The sequence below is a fragment of the Mrakia frigida genome (genome assembly GCF_051309035.1).
Source record: "Mrakia frigida strain ATCC 22029 unplaced genomic scaffold BDY24scaffold_32, whole genome shotgun sequence".
In the NCBI taxonomy this organism is placed as follows: Eukaryota; Fungi; Basidiomycota; class Tremellomycetes; order Cystofilobasidiales; family Mrakiaceae; genus Mrakia; species Mrakia frigida.
The window spans coordinates 140,193-154,783 of record NW_027481249.1 but is presented as its reverse complement, the minus strand read 5'-3'; the positions used below and the strand labels follow the sequence as shown (position 1 = coordinate 154,783).

At 55.1% G+C, this 14,591-nt stretch overlaps 5 protein-coding genes across 5 annotated transcripts; all 5 read right to left on the bottom strand.

The window, feature by feature from the left end:
• Window positions 1–36: 36 nt before the first annotated feature.
• YIP3 (Yip3p) lies at window positions 37–2,229 on the bottom strand. Its single transcript, XM_076641826.1, has 7 exons — window positions 2,067–2,229; window positions 1,894–1,932; window positions 1,685–1,735; window positions 1,283–1,356; window positions 1,094–1,164; window positions 834–984; window positions 37–598 (listed from the first exon to the last, which is right to left on the bottom strand). Exons 1-7 carry the CDS (start codon window positions 2,109–2,111, stop codon window positions 535–537), a joined length of 495 nt encoding a protein of 164 aa, XP_076493706.1. The 5' UTR covers window positions 2,112–2,229; the 3' UTR covers window positions 37–534.
• BDY24DRAFT_443944 (uncharacterized protein) lies at window positions 2,230–4,588 on the bottom strand. Its single transcript, XM_076644811.1, has 3 exons — window positions 3,125–4,588; window positions 2,872–3,036; window positions 2,230–2,744 (listed from the first exon to the last, which is right to left on the bottom strand). Exons 1-3 carry the CDS (start codon window positions 4,566–4,568, stop codon window positions 2,416–2,418), a joined length of 1,938 nt encoding a protein of 645 aa, XP_076493705.1. The 5' UTR covers window positions 4,569–4,588; the 3' UTR covers window positions 2,230–2,415.
• Window positions 4,589–4,850: 262 nt separating this feature from the next.
• BDY24DRAFT_443943 (pentatricopeptide repeat-containing protein) lies at window positions 4,851–6,266 on the bottom strand (the record flags this gene model as incomplete). Its single annotated transcript, XM_076644810.1, has 7 exons — window positions 4,851–4,864; window positions 4,966–5,063; window positions 5,152–5,280; window positions 5,359–5,416; window positions 5,587–5,923; window positions 6,010–6,032; window positions 6,111–6,266. The coding sequence occupies 6 exons, from the start codon at window positions 6,264–6,266 to the stop codon at window positions 5,002–5,004; spliced, it is 765 nt and encodes a 254-aa protein (XP_076493704.1). The 3' UTR covers window positions 4,851–4,864; window positions 4,966–5,001.
• A 1,697-nt stretch (window positions 6,267–7,963) lies between these two features.
• BDY24DRAFT_399392 (N-glycosylation protein-domain-containing protein) lies at window positions 7,964–10,266 on the bottom strand. The gene is made up of 4 exons (XM_076641825.1): window positions 9,452–10,266; window positions 9,132–9,353; window positions 8,534–9,019; window positions 7,964–8,441 (listed from the first exon to the last, which is right to left on the bottom strand). Exons 1-4 carry the CDS (start codon window positions 9,812–9,814, stop codon window positions 8,382–8,384), a joined length of 1,131 nt encoding a protein of 376 aa, XP_076493703.1. The 5' UTR covers window positions 9,815–10,266; the 3' UTR covers window positions 7,964–8,381.
• A 1,202-nt stretch (window positions 10,267–11,468) lies between these two features.
• Window positions 11,469–14,259, bottom strand: SEN54 (tRNA splicing endonuclease subunit SEN54). Its single transcript, XM_076641824.1, has 6 exons — window positions 14,004–14,259; window positions 13,722–13,871; window positions 13,177–13,615; window positions 12,679–13,021; window positions 12,377–12,548; window positions 11,469–12,220 (listed from the first exon to the last, which is right to left on the bottom strand). The coding sequence occupies exons 1-6, from the start codon at window positions 14,249–14,251 to the stop codon at window positions 11,797–11,799; spliced, it is 1,776 nt and encodes a 591-aa protein (XP_076493702.1). The 5' UTR covers window positions 14,252–14,259; the 3' UTR covers window positions 11,469–11,796.
• Between the last annotated feature and the right edge of the window lie 332 nt (window positions 14,260–14,591).

Here is a 14,591-nt window from a genome sequence, read left to right as displayed (position 1 = left end):
CTGGCTGACAATCGCTGGTCGAAAGATTTGCGCGTTCTCGCCGCGTCGTCATGGTTCTCTTCCTCCTCCCCTTCCTCTTCTTCTCCCTTTCAGGTCCCTCCCTCCCCCTCTGGCTCTCGCAGACCCTTCGACACAATCCCAAAATCTACCTCCCCGCCTCGCCCTTCTTCTCGATCTCAGTCTTTCCTACTGAACGCGTTCAAGCCCTTCGTCTCTCTTCCTTTCTCCCTCTCCTTCGCTCGTTCGAGCAGAAAACAAACACAAGTGAACAATCACATCCTCACCCCCCCTCATCTGCCCTCCCTGCAACACCACCCCACTTAACCCACGATCTAAAGAAGAAACCCAAAACCCAAACCCAACCGTCGACGCGTCCCTCTCCTTCTCTCCTCCTCGGCTCCATCCCAATCCCCAAACCCAAGAAACCAACCTCAAACAGCCCTCACCAACCCGATCAGTCGAAGAGGGTGGAAGGGAAGGTCGATCAGGACGGAGCGACGGTGGGAAGGGAATTGCTGATGCTAGGTTGGGGATTTAAACGGCCGACTCGACGGTTCCGTACTCTGATTCGACTCCGGGTTCGATGAAGGATGCGTGGCTGGAGGTTGCGAAGCAGAGAAGGGAGGAAGAGAAGGAGGGAACGCGTCAGTTGGTATGCTTCAAAGGAAATGAGAGAGTTGGATGGGGTTCGAATGGAGGGAAGAGGGAGCGAGGGAGGAGGAGTTGAGCTCGAGCTCGGGCTCGAACGCAAACGAGCGTGAAGCGAAAAGTCGGAGGCGGAGAGAGGTTGAACAAAAGAGATGTGAAGAAGAAGAGAGAGAGAATGCACTCACGAAAGCACCAAGAACATACTGCTTCCCACGATCCAGAACAAAGTCGACAGAGGAGCGGAGATCCAGAGCAGAGGGAGGCCGAGGACAAAGAGACCGGTGTAGAGGGATTTCTGGGTGACGACGTGTTCTCCAACTTGCATGGGTTCAGGGGCTGACACGACGAAGGGAGCAGGTGGGAGAGTCAGTGGAGGAACGACGGAAGAAGGTCGAAGGGAGGGAAAGGGAAAGGGAAGGAGAAAGGGAAGAGAGCTCGAGCTCACCAAACTTGTTGATAGCGGTGAAACCACCCAGAAGAAGACCAAGCGAGAGGAGGAGGAGAGGGTTGGTGAGGCTAACGTCCATCGAAACGCAACAACGGACACGAGAAACAAAGAGGCGAAGGGGAGGAGGGTCAGCTGCGAGCTCGTCTCGTTGTGAGAACCCAACCAGGAAGGAGGGAGAGCACTCACAGAGCGTAAACAGCCAAAACGGCGATGACGATTCCATAGTTGCCCGAGAAGTATCGAGTGTTGTAGGATATGCGCTACGTCCAAAAAGATTCCAAGGAGAAGGGTCAGGAAAATCAAGCTTCGAGGAAAGCGATGAGCTCGAGCTCGGTTCGAGGGTTTCGCTGGCTGAGCTCCCTTCCCCTCCCAGCTCTCCTTTTTCCTTCTACAGCACAACACCCCAACCCATCCATCCACCTATCCAGTACCATTCTTCTACCCTCCCTCTCAAGTGAGCCTCTGTTCGTGCTCTCTCGACCCTTCTGAGACGGCCAACCTTCTCTCTCCTCCTTGCTCAAACCCAAACCCTCCCTCCCCCTCCCTCTCCTCCTTCCCACCCCCAAAAAGACAAGAGGTAAAACTCACGCTCGTAACCTCGTTCATATCAGCCGGTCGACTGATCCTCTGATGGTCGAACTGCAGTACAAAAAACGAACAACGCATCAGCTTCGAGCAAGAACGAAAGGCGAAGCGAGCTCAATCCGGCGCCTGCCTGGTCCCTTCCTCCCCTCTCTACCTTCTTTCCTTCGTTTCTACTACTACAAGATGGGAAGAAGAAGAAGAAGAAGACTCACAAACTCATTAACAGGTCTCAAACTGGAGAGCTTGGTTTCCTACATCCCATTCCCCACCAGAAACTAAAAGGTCAGCTCTGGCCGTTCTTTCTCTCGCTTCGCTCCCTCTCCTCCCTTCACTCCTGCTCCTCCTCCCTTCGCTCGTTCTGTCATCTGGAGAGAGAGACACCCACCCTGAGAGTCTTCAAGTATTCAGGAGCTCGAGCGATGATGTCCATTTTTGACTGTAGGGGGAGGGAGTTGAAGTTGAGGAAGGGATGGGATGGAGAGGCGGTGAAGGTTGGACGTGAACGTGAGAGCCAGAGGGAGGGAGGGGAGGCGGAGAGGTGTTTGGACCCGCAGTGTTTTTTTTTTCGTTAGAAGATGGAACACGTCGCTGGGTTAGTCAAGATTCGTCGAGGGTAAGCGAAGGAAAAGGAAGAGGGTAGAGATTTCATGAAATCGTGTCAAGAGAAACTGCAAGCCCCCTTCCTTTCCTGCTCCCCCCCGCTGCTCATCGCGTCGCGCTCTTCCCTCCCCTCCTCACCAACCCAACAAATCCCCCTGCTCCTCCAACCTCCCCTCTCTCTCAGCGGAAGACGAGCACACCCTCTTCAACCCTCTCGTCCCACCCGCGATCCCAATCCCCTCCTCAAGCTTGACTCGTTTCCCTCCCTCCCTCCTCGACTGCTCCGACGCGGGAGCCGCAGCTCTCTTCCTGTTCCCTCTCCCTTCTCTGTGCTTGGAGGTTTTAGGGAGAAGCGGGAGAGGGGTTTGTTCGGATGAAATAGGTTTGGACCAGGTCGTAGCCGGGAGGGAGAGGGAGACCGGGGAAGAGGAGAGGGAGGAGAGGGTGGGTGGGGGTTGGAAGGCTGCCGACGAAGGGACGGACGCAAAGAAAAGGAGAGGTAGGGAAATGAGTGAGTGAGTCAGCGAGCGAAAAAAAAAAAAAACGAGGAAAGGAGAATGCGAAAGGGGAAGGAAGAAAGCGGGACGAACCGAGTCTCTGAGGTTCGAATGGCGGGTTGTGAACGACGAGAGGTTGGGTTTGAGGAGCGAGGATGGTTTCGAGTTTGGCGAGGAAGATGTTCATGGATTCATCTGGAGTGAGGGCTGGATGGGTTGTGAGTGGAAGAGGCTGGGAATGGGGCTGGGACGCGGTCGCTGGAAGAGAAAGAGAGAGGGAGGGAGACGCGTCGAGGTCAGATTGGATCTGAACGGAGAAAAGGGCGGATCAGGAGCAGAGATTTACAGATCGGATCATTCCCTATCGTGGTTCCAGTTCCGTCGATGGATCGTTCTCGTCCAAGGGAAGCTGGTTCGTCGGCGGTGAGGAGATCGAGACACGACGACGAAGAAGCAGACGCGACGGGTCCTTCGACGAGGGGAGGGTCCGTGAAAGCAGTCAAGAAGTCCAGTTCGTCGTTCCCCTCCAACCTCTTTTCGTTCTCTTCCGTTCGAGGAGGATGCTGATCGGGTGGATCCTGAGGCGTCGACGAAGGAAGGAGAGCAGGCTGAAGAGGCAGCGTGAGGCAGGCAGGGATCGCCGGAGAGAAGAGAAGCGAGTTCGAGGCAGGTTCCGACGAGTCGGTGATGGGATCGAGTTCCTTCGAGGAGGACAAAGGTCTCGGTAGGAGAGAAGCGTCCGGCGACGAAGGCTCGAGAGGAGGAGGAGGGAGAAAGAGGTGGATGCATGCGTCCTGCCGAAGTTGGTCCTCGTCGTTCGATGAGAAGGTGGAGAAGAAAGGATCGAGTGGGTAGTTGAAGAGGTATTCGAATTCGACAATCTGGTGGAGGTGGAGGTGGTGCTGCTGCTGTTGGTCGATGTTGAAGAGGTCGAGTTGACGAGCGTTCGAGCTCATCCCTCCCTGGCCCGTCCTCCCTCCGAGCTCAACGACCAGAGGCTCCAACTTCCTCACGTCTCCTCCCAAGAAGACACCCTCAGGGAACACCCACTCCTCTGGGAACTCGATCTCGAGTTCAGGGATCTCCCAACCCTTCCCTTTGCTCTCGAAGACCTTCTTCTTCAACGCCTTGAGCTCGACCTCCTTCTCCCTCCTTTTGATCTCCTTCTTCTCCTCCTTCTTGGCTTCCTTGATCTTGAACTTCCTCTCCTGAGCTTCCTTCGCTTCCCTCGACTTCTTCTCCTTCTCCCACTGTCGAAGCTGAATCTCCCTCTCCTTCAGCTTCCTCTCAACCTCCTCGTCCACCGAGGGTTCGATCTCGACCGCCTCGACCTTGACTCTCGACTGCTCCCCTCCTTCGTCTCCTCCCGCTGTCCCAACGAGAGCTCTCTCCTTCTTCTTTGGTCGTTTGAACCAGGTTTTGACTCCCGCTTCGACGACGTTGAGGTAGGAAGCGACGAGGGAAAGGTGAGACGAAGGAACGAGGTGTTGATACCTCGTCCCTCCCGAGGATTCCACGACCGCTTCGAGGACGTCGAGGTGAGTTCGAGGGTAGCGTTGATGTGCGTGCAGAGGTTCGAAGGGAGAAGGATCGAGGAGGGAGATCTGTCGGCCAGAGTAGAGAGTGAGAGTCGTCGGGAGAGGGGAGGGATCGTCGTCGAGTCCGATCTCGGAGGAGGAGGGAGGACGACCTGTGAAGGAGATGGCGGAGGAGGTGGTTGAGAGAGGGGAGGGTTGAGGGAAGGAGTTGGGGAGGGGTTCGAGGGATGGAGTGAGGGGGAGAGGACGCATTTGGAGGATGGGAAGAGGGTGGACGTCAGGAGGGAGGAGGAGAGGAAAGACGAAGTTGGTTGGTTTCCTTTCTGGAAGAAGATATTACGCAGAAAGGTCGGCTAGACCTAGGTTAAAAATAACAAGTCAACGTATAAACACTAAAAAGTCAACTGTGTCTAGGCTCAACTCGCGATCTACATAAAAACTCTACGCCGCTCCTTGCTGCCCTCCCTTCGACTCTTCAAGCTCCTCGTCGACCGGCCCTCAGTCTAGCTCCGTCGGAAGGTGTGAATCTCCCGGGAGGTGTTTACTTTCTAGAGAAGAAGTCGAAAGGAGGAGGACGGGGGAAGGCAGTCAGCTCGAAGCTTTCGAAGCGAACGCAAACCCACTCGACGCGACGCGACGAGAGACTCACAAGCGAGCATCCCGTTTCAAAACGAGAGAGCGTCTCCTAGTGCAGGGAGCTTTGGGTAGCAGAAACGATAGGTTGGGCGAAGAAGGGGACTGCTGTAGCTGTAGGAGAGATCGAAGGGATCGCAACTCGTCAGCGAAGAGAAAACGACATAAGATTCGACTACTGGGAGAAAGGGATAGGCCTTACCTGTTTCCCTCCATGAAGATATGTCGCCTAGGGCGTCGATAGAGTCGTATCCGAGTCGAGAGCTGAAAAGAACGGTTGGAACGGGACCGTGTTGTCGACTTCGTTCCGGACGCGTCGAGGCGACTTGAGCTGAGAGAGGGAGGTGAAGACGTGAAGTTCGGTTAGCAAGGAGTGGGAAAGAGAGACTAGAGAGAAAGACCCGCCCACACTTTGAAGACATGAAGATCGGCTCTTCCAGCTCTGAGGAAAGAAGCGTTGAGCGTTCCTGGAGGCGACGAGCGAGTCGAGGAAAGAAGTGATGAGACGAAGCTCGAACGGTCATGAAGGGACACAGGCAGAAGTATGCTTACAGGGTCGTTCTTCTCTTCTCCCATTCCCCGTCTTATAACCACTGGGAAAATCAATCCGCTCCCGCGATTCCAGCAGTCGATGAACCTCCTCCCACGTCTCCTTCGAGACGAGATCCTCGATCCTCCTCTTCAGCAGGTTGTATGAGTCCCAGTCGACGGGATGGAGACTTCGATGTCGAGGATACTGGACCAAGCGTCTCCCGAGTTTGAGAGCGGCGGCCAGTCCGGGAGCGGAAAGAGGAGGGACTGATGTGGGAGCGACGAGGTGTTGAGCTTGTTGCTCGGCGAAGAAGGAGAAGAGTTCGTCCCAAGCTCCGCACCGAGTGAGGCACTCTTGGTAGGCCTGGTAGTTGTTATCGTTGAGGTTGAATCCTGTTGTGCGAAGATCCTCCCAAGTTTCGATCGCTCGAGAGAGGGAACCACTGAAGAGGAAGGAAGAAAGAAGAAAAAAGGACGCGTCGAGTGAGATTGAGGTCGTATTTCGGTGGGGTTCTTCTCCATAGCTCACCTGAATCCGCAAGCATCGAAGTACTGGAGAGAAGAGAAGCGTTAATAGTCAGGATAGCCAAGGAAGAGGAGAGAGCTGCGAACGTAGAAGAGACAACTCACCACCGAAACGGCCCTCTGATTGATTCCCACTCCTCCCTCCGACCTCATCATCTGCCAGATCTCCTCCACCTCCTCAAAAGCCCGACCATGACTGTATCCGTCCAGGAGAGAGGTGCAACTTCGAACGGTGAAGATCTCCCTCCCGACGACCTTCATCGCTTGATGGATCGCTCGAACCGCGTCGAGGTGCTGATTCCGAAGGGATTACAGTTCGACTAGGACGTCGGGAGTTGGGTGTGTTCCGATGAAATCCAGGTTTCTCTTGTCTTGAGTGTAGAGACGTGAGTAGATCTCAACAAGCGTGGCGACAGGGTGTTGACTTCGTTTGAAGGAGAGCTGGATCCGAGGCTGGTTGGCGAGAAGGAATCGCAGGAGAGGCTCTGGCGGTGGGCGAGACGGTAGGTGAAGGAGACGATTCAGGAGAGAGAAAACGAGGGAGTTTACAACTTGGTTGCCTCCCTGACTTAGCTGATCCGACTCCGTTGTAAAGAACCCCCAGCTCAAGACCGTCACCCCCTCCTCCAAATCCAAGGCACACTCCATCAGCAACGCCGCCAGCTCCTCCACCTCTTCTCTCCGCCCCTTCACCTCCAGCAGATCAACCGAGACGAGGGCTTCCATCCACGTCTCGAAAGGGTCCTCGGGCGAAGCGAGAGATCTTGCTTTGAGGTCGGCGAGGAGGGAGCGGAAGACGAAACCGTTCGAACAGTTTTTAGAGGAGCGTCGACGTTGGACTTTGGAGTGGAGGGCAGGCTGGGAGGTAGAGGAGGAGGAGGGGAGCGAGGGGTTGGAAGTGAGAGGCGAGTCTTGGGGCCGAGGGGTAGAGGAGGGTGCTTGCGGCGAGGCGGAAGGGGAGGAGAGAGGACGCGTCGAGGCTTGACGTTGACGTTGCCGCTAGAGGGACGACGGGTCTGGGGGAAGGAAGGGGATTTCTGGGGCAAAATTAGACAGACAGACGACGAGGTGTTAGTGGAAGCTGATCTTCAGTTCAGAAGTTGATGAAGATCTGTCCTCACAACATGCCGAAGTCGTCGTCGCCCAAGGGGGTGAAAAAGTCGTCCAATGCGTTGGGAGGGTTCTTCGAGCCGTATCGCTGAGAGGACGGAGTCTTCGATTGATGGAGAAGGTGTGCATGGGTTACCGGAAGCTTGAGACGTTGAGAAGGAGGCGTTGGGCGTCGAAGAGGAGGAGGAAGAGGAAGAGGAGGAGGAACCGAACCAGCTGGCGAGGGCTGAAGTTCGCAAGCAACGAGAAGGAAGGTCAGGAAGAGTTCTTCTTATAGAATCGTATCGGCAGAAAGCGGAAAACGTCCTATGCTCGACTCACGAAAGAAACTGTTCCGACTGCAGGACGAGCGAGGGCTGAACGAGGGAGGCTCAAATGGGATGGTGAGCTCGACTTCGAACGAGCTCCCGCCTTTGTTCCTTCTCCTGGAAATCGAAGAAGGGAGAGCCGAATTGAGAACGAGGAGGGGAGCATGATGGAGTATATCGAGCGGTAGACGCTGATGGGGGTTATAGAGAGGCGAAGCGGCGAACGAAAAGAAGGCGGAACTTGAGGCGGGATGGAGTTGGAAACGAAGGAGGGGAAGGAAGGAAAGCTCGCCGTGTTTCTCCCTTTCGTCTTTCAACTTCGCCTCAAACAGAATGTTAACCTCGTCCGAAAAAATGCTGTGTGGTAGTCTGATGAGTCCAGTTTCCTGTGAGCTCTTCGCGGCGAACATTTTCCCTCTTGCTCAGACGGCGTTCCTGCATGCCCTCCGTCGCTTCTCTCTCTCCCTCTCTCCCCTTCATCCAACCCCGACCCAAAACAGAGCGAGAAGTCATCACAGATCGTGAAAGAAGAAAGGAAAACGCACAGTATGAGAAAGTGGACTGAGTCAGGTCATCTTAACCGATGCTACATGAAAACTAAGCTAAAGCGAGCAAGACGCGTCCGTTTCCTTTCCTTCCTCAATTTACAAAGAGTCCCAGCTATGCTATCCTCCATCGTGCTCCGAAAAGGAAGAAAATATGTACAAAGGGTCATGCTACAGAGAGAAAAGGGAGGAGAGTCCGTCCCGTGCAGAAGAAGTGCGTTCGTGAGTTTCGTTTCGAGTCGTGTCGTTCGTTGAGGAGCAGTTAAGAGGGACAGCGAGAGATGGGAAGGATGCTGAGTGGTACTGTGGTGAGTTGCAAGCCGATAGGGTGAAGGTAGAGTGGCGAGACGTAGGGAGGCTGAATCCAGCCGAGGGACGACGAGGAGGAGAGGAAGAACGGCGACTCTGATCGTTCACTCTCCGAACCCTCCAGCTGTTCCCAAATCGCGTCGGGAGTAGTCTCGTTCGACGAGCTGAAGAAGAAGGCAATGAAACCAAGTAGCGAAAAGTCAGCGTCGGAGCTCGAGCAGGAGGCTGAAGACGCGTCGCGAGAGACGAAACTCACCAAACACCAACTCGTCAACATGTACCCCACCAGACAAGGCCATACACACTGCCTCACCACCAGTCCCCAATCCATCCTTCTCTTGTTCCCTCTCCTCCCACCAATCTTCCCTCCTCCTCCTCCAGCTCCAACCGTTCCTCCTCCCGCCGCACCTCCAACCACACTCCCACTCTTCCCACTTCCACCTCCGTCTCCTCTCACCAACCCACCCACTCCCGTTCCACCACTGACCATACTGCCCGCAGGTATATTACTCGTCACCCAGAGTCGAATGCTGTTGCTGACGGTGGTCGTGGTCCCAACGACGATCCAAGCGACCAGTGGTCGAGAGGGACCCAGGAGACGGAGCGTGATGGAGGTTGCTGGCCAGCAGATGGTTTGGAGAGAGAGGAGACGGAGCAGAGTGGACGGGAGGGAGTAGTAGGCTAGCCAGCGACGGGTGAGGCCTGAGGTGAGGAGGAAGCATTGAGTTGCGGTGAGGAGGGACTGGGAGGGAGCACGAGAGGAGGAAGAGGGAGGAAAGTTAGCGAGGAGGTTCGAGATTTTTGCACGAGCTAGTGAGCTCTCGAGATTCTATAAAGAAGAAGGTGCGACTCACCCAGAAACAAGCTAAGAAACACTCCATCCTCGAACCCTCCTCGAAAGTTGAGCTCGAGCTCGAGCTCGAGTTGCCGAGGACCCTTCCAACGAGGTAGAACGTCCCTGTCACACTCGGTACGACGCTGAGCAGTCGAAGGAGGAGTAGGACGAGAGGTGTAGAAGCTAGGACTGCCAGGCGAGAGGGAGGAGTAGGAGGAGGTCGAAGAAGGGAGGTTGGGAGCTGGAAACCAAATTCGAGAGGTCAGGTTTGAAAACGAGAGCTCAACAGGGCGAGGAGCGAGGGAGAGCAAAGAAAGAGAAGTTTTTACTGATACTCACAGGTTCTTCTCCGTCCGTAGATAACACGTTGACATCCCTCTCATCAGCACTTCTCTCTCTGTCTCTGACTCCTCCTCCTCCTCCAAACCTCGACCTCGCAAACGAGCTTCCTCCTCCTCCTCCCAGCCCGACGAGCCCTAATCCCGAGCTTCCTTCCATGCCACCCAGACCACCACCACCAGAAGAAGCTTCCCACCTAGCTCTTACTCCAGCAGGACCTCCTCCTGAAGAAGTCGAGCCTCGTCCTCGAAGCTCGAATCCCAAGCCATGGTCTTCCTCGTCCTCGTCCTCCTCCTCCTCGCTCTCGCCTCCGTCGCTCTCTACGGTTGCCGTCCCAGCTCCTGCTGGTCTCCTCCTTGACATGGTGATAAAGGACGAAGGTTTGGGTGATCGAGTTGTAGTAGTAGAAGAATGAGAAGGAGGGGGAGAGAGGGAGAGGAGGTGATGGTGCGGCGAGGCTGAAGCAGGGAGGTAGTCGAATCGATAGTGATCTTTGGGCGAAACGTGGATGGAAGGTGAAGATTGAGTCCGATGAGGAGGAGGGTAGTAAGACGAAGAAGGCGAGAGAGGAGGAGGAGGATGTTTAGGAGAAGGGTGAGGTTGGTAGGTCGAAGTCGAAGTTGAGAGGGACGAGAGAGCGAGGGAGGAAAGCGAAGTTCGAGGAGTCGTCGAGTTTCGTCGAGGAGGACCGGGAGGAGGAGGGAGAGGTTGATTAGGAAAAGGAGTTAAAGGAGAGTAGAGGGTAGGATTAGTAGAGATGGATTTGGATCTATTATTACAAGAGAAAAGAGGATGGAGGTCAGAGGAACGAATGAAAGCGTCGGTGAATCTGCGAGGTCGTGTCCATGGAGACTCCCTTCTCCTTCTCCTCCCCTTCTTCCTTCTTCCAAAACCACCACTCTGATCGACGCGAACGAACGCATAAAGCCCGAGATCGACCCCGGGCAAAAGAAATCAAAACATCGAAAGAGACGCGTCGAGCGATCTTCTCTCTCTCCCTCGGTCTTCTGCGGGGAGAGGACGAGAGGACGCTTCCCTTCCCTGCCTTGTTTGTTTCTAATCTATAAACTCACCTTGACCGATGTCTCCCTTCTTCCTTACTGCCACTACTATACTGCTGCTGATGATCTCCTACTCCGAAAAAGTAACTGCCAGGAGGTGGATAGGCTTTGGGAGGAGGAGGAGGAGGGGAGAAGGAGCCAGGCGAGGGAGGAGAGGATCTGACGTTGTTGTTGAGGGTGGAAGTGGACGATGAGTTGAGAGGAGTCAAGGAAGCGAACGATCCAGGTCGATGCATCCGAGTACTGTTACTAGTAGAAGGGTGACCAGAGCCAGAGGGAGGAGGAGGAGGAGGATGGCGAGAAGCGATCGAGATGGAGAAGGACGTCGAGGAGGAGATGGCCGTTCGAGACGTTGAAGAAGCTGAAGGGGAGGGGTTGCGAGTAGGAGGCAGCGATTGGGAGGAGGAGGAAGATTTTCTACTTCGAAGAGGAGGAGGGGGAGGAGGAAGGGCTTGCATCCCTCTTGACTCTTCTCTCTCTCTCGAGATAGAGATGGTGGATGGAGGCCAAACAGCGACGAGGCAATTCGACCTGTCTTCGCCCCTTCTCTCTCCTCCTTTGCCTCAAGGCCATCCGCAAGCTCCTTGCCCAAGGTCAGCAGTCGAGTCTCGAGCTGTTGTTTGGTCGAAGGGGGTTCTTCGGAGCTTGTAAGATTTCGCCTGCCTGTTTTTATTGCGAGGGTTTCAAGGGTCAAGTAGGTTTCATCAAAGAGACCAACTCCGACACGACCAGACGAACGACGCGTCCTGCCTCGATCCTGCACCTCTTTTGTAGCAGCAGCAACCGAGGGAGAAATATCATCTGACTTGTCTACTCGAAACTCCTCTAACTTCCTGAAGGTCCGAAGCGTGGATTTCTCAGATCGACCTTTCGTTCGTCAGACACCCCCCCTCCCCCCTCCCTCCCTCGCTCCCCTTTCCGCCTTCACCTCTTCGTCGCACCCCCTGCGCTAGACCAACAGAACAGACTTTGAGGATCAACATCTCATCTTGAGCTGAGGGAAGGTTGGAGGGGGAAAAGGAAGGTTGTAGGACTCGAGGGAAGAAGCTTCGCTCGAGGACCCGTTGCAGAGAAGCCGCGAAGCGACGCGTCGGGCTTCACTCGACCTGTTCGTCGGCCTCTCGATTCTCATCTTTGGATCTGCAGTCTGTCTCGTATACAGCCTAAAGAGTGGCCCTTCATCTCTGTCTCGCAAACTTTCTCGGCCAAAACGGACGAACAACGAGTGAAGAAAGTTCAAAGCGCGACTGAAACCCTCTCTCATCTCCCTCTCCCTCTCCACTTCTACTGGATCCCCCACCTCCCAAACACCCCTCTTCCAAACCTCACCCAACTCACACCTCCCCCATCCACCACAGCAAGCATGAACCCCTTATCCCCTTGCTTCAACATCGGGAACGGATTCCCCACCAGTCCCAGCATCTTCTTGGCTTCGTCCGTCTCTCCGTCGTCCCCTCCTCTCGGTTCCATCGCCTTTGCTCCCTTCTTTGAGTGTAGAGGAGCGGGGAGGATGGAAAGCCAGACGAAGAAGCGGTAGAGGAGGGAGGGTTGGGCGGGAGGAGGAGGAGGTGGGCGAGGGTTGGGGTTGTTGGTGCGAGGAGGAGGAGGAGCTCGTGGAGGGTAGCGAGGAGCTGGGGCGGTGAGGTTGGGTTGAGAGGAGAAGATGGAGAGAAAGGAGGGGAGGGAGGGGAGGGGGTTGAGTCGGGCGCTGGTGAGGACGAGGGACGCGGAAAGCGAGAGGTTAGCGAGTGAGGAGGGGACGAACGACGCGTCGAGTCTCGAGCAGCACGGAGGCTTCGTTCGAAGGTTCGATGAGAAGACCGATGGGCTGAGAAAGGAAGGAGAGAGGAAGGCTTGAACTCACTCGACGACTCCAACCTTGAAATCCGGCTCAGAAGGCTTGCTCTTCTTGTACGATCCGTTGGGCCTCCAGACGTGGTAGTAGATCTCGTACGGGTTCTCTCGGGTTTCCTCGGGGGTAGGAGTTGGGAGAGCAGTAGGCGAGGGGACGATTCGGAGGTGAGAGTATATTTGAGCTGGTCGAGGGAGGGAAGAAAAGGCCACGAGAGTTCAGCGAAGCGTCGCATTGTAAGAGAAAACGGCGATTCCCTCGAGATTGAGAGGAAAGCGTCGGAGCGAACGAGAACAAATGAGATCGACACTGACCATAGTTCTGAGGAACCTTCTCCCTCCTCTGAATCAAGGGCGTCCAAGGATCGACGACCGCGTTTCCCTTCTCCTCGTCGACGATACCTCGACCGAGGCGTATCCGCCCGAAGGTAGTCCGCCAGAGCCATGCTCCGAGACCGATGAGAGAGTTCCAAGTTCCGACGAAGAGACCATGGACGTTCCGAGCGAGAGAGAGGCCGACGGCGGCGACGCTGCGAGAGAAGGACGAGGATGCAAGGGAGGAAGGGAAAGGAGGGAGGGTCGACGGTTGGAGGAAAGCTGGGAGATGGTTGGGTGCTCGATGAACGATGTATCCTTGACGTTTGAGTTGAGCGTAGACCTGGAAAGGGACAATTGAGAGAAGAAGGAGAAGACGCGACGGGAGGAAGAAGGAGGGAGAGGAGAGGGATCAGCTCCGTCGTTTGCTTACCTGCCTTTCTCCGACCAGACACATGGTCGTCTTCTGAGCCTCTTCTACAAGATTACTGAACTCACCGTATACCTCCCACCTTTCAGCTCCTCTCCCCAAGCAGCCCATCCTTCCTGAACCGTCATTCTCACCGCGTTCCTCGCAAACACCTCCTCCACCACGTCGCTCCCAGGTGCGGCCTTCCCCAGATCCCTCAGCTTGGCCTCAGCAGCTGCGTTTGTATCAAGATCTCCTCTCCAAATGTAGAGGGATCCACGCTCGAGGAGGTAGAGAGCTTCTTCCGGGAGGAGAACAGTGACGGGATCGGATTTGGGGACGGAGGGAGTGGTCGAGGAAGGAGGGTTCGAAGGTGCTGAAGACGAGGGAGTAGGAGGAGGTCGAAGGGTTTGACCCATGGTTGCAAAGTGGTTTCCACGAGGGAGGAGGACGTAGGGGAGGGAGGAGGGGTAAGGGGAAGAGGTCGAGGTTAAAGGGTAAGGGAAGTGAGCGTGCGACATGGTTTTGCTGTGAGGAGATTCGAAAATGAACGAGAATGTAGATATAAAGGTCAGCTTCTTGTTCGTTCGAGTTTACTGTATCTACAAAGAAGCAGGAAGGAGAGAAGACTGACCTCGACCCTCCTCGGACTCCGGTCAGAGCTCCAAACATGGCCTCCCTTCCCTCTCGAAGAGCTCTCTCCTGAACGTTGACTCCCAACTCGAGAGGTTCGAAGTCTTTTTCTCCTCGTTTAGGGATGACGATTCCACCGCTTGTAGATTTCCTGGTGGGAGGGAGGAAGGTGGTGGGAAGGAGGAGAAATGTTCAGCTCGAGCTCAACTCGGATTTCCTTCCTTCCTTCCTCCTCTTCTCCTCCTCGCACTCCTACAAGAAGACCGAAAAAGTTGCTACTAACTTTCCCATCTTGGCTAGCAGTCGATAATCGACTCCTTTATCTTCTCCTGCTGCTTCCTCCTCGTCTCCTTCAGGTTCGTCTCCTCCTCCTTCGGCTGGAGGGGTCGAAGGACCATCGTCTTCGAGGGCTGAAGGGGCTGATGTAGGGACTGATGTCGGAGTTGGCTTCTTCTTGGGTTGCGGTTGAGATTTCCGAGGAGAGGGAGCGACCTTCTCTGTCGAAGAGGGAGGAGGAGAGGAGGAGGACATGGTGGTGGGTTGAGGGAGGAAGAGAGGGAGGGGAGCTCGAAAGGGAGTCGTTGAAGTAAGTAGAAGATAACTGGAAAAACTCGTTAAGAAAATCTACTACTGATCATATCTTCCTCGAGTTCACTCGGACGCAAAGAATTCCGAGGATTTTTCTTTCTTTCTGAGCCGTGAGTGCTTTTCCTTCGCGCAAAAAGAACGAAGCTCACCCAACCCACAACAGTCTCCTCTCTTCCTCTCCTTCCCCTCTTCTCCCTCTTCCTATACATTATGAGCCACAAGACTCCCAGTCGATCCGGATCCAAATCTCGGCCTCACTCTCCCACGTCTCCTTTTGGACTCG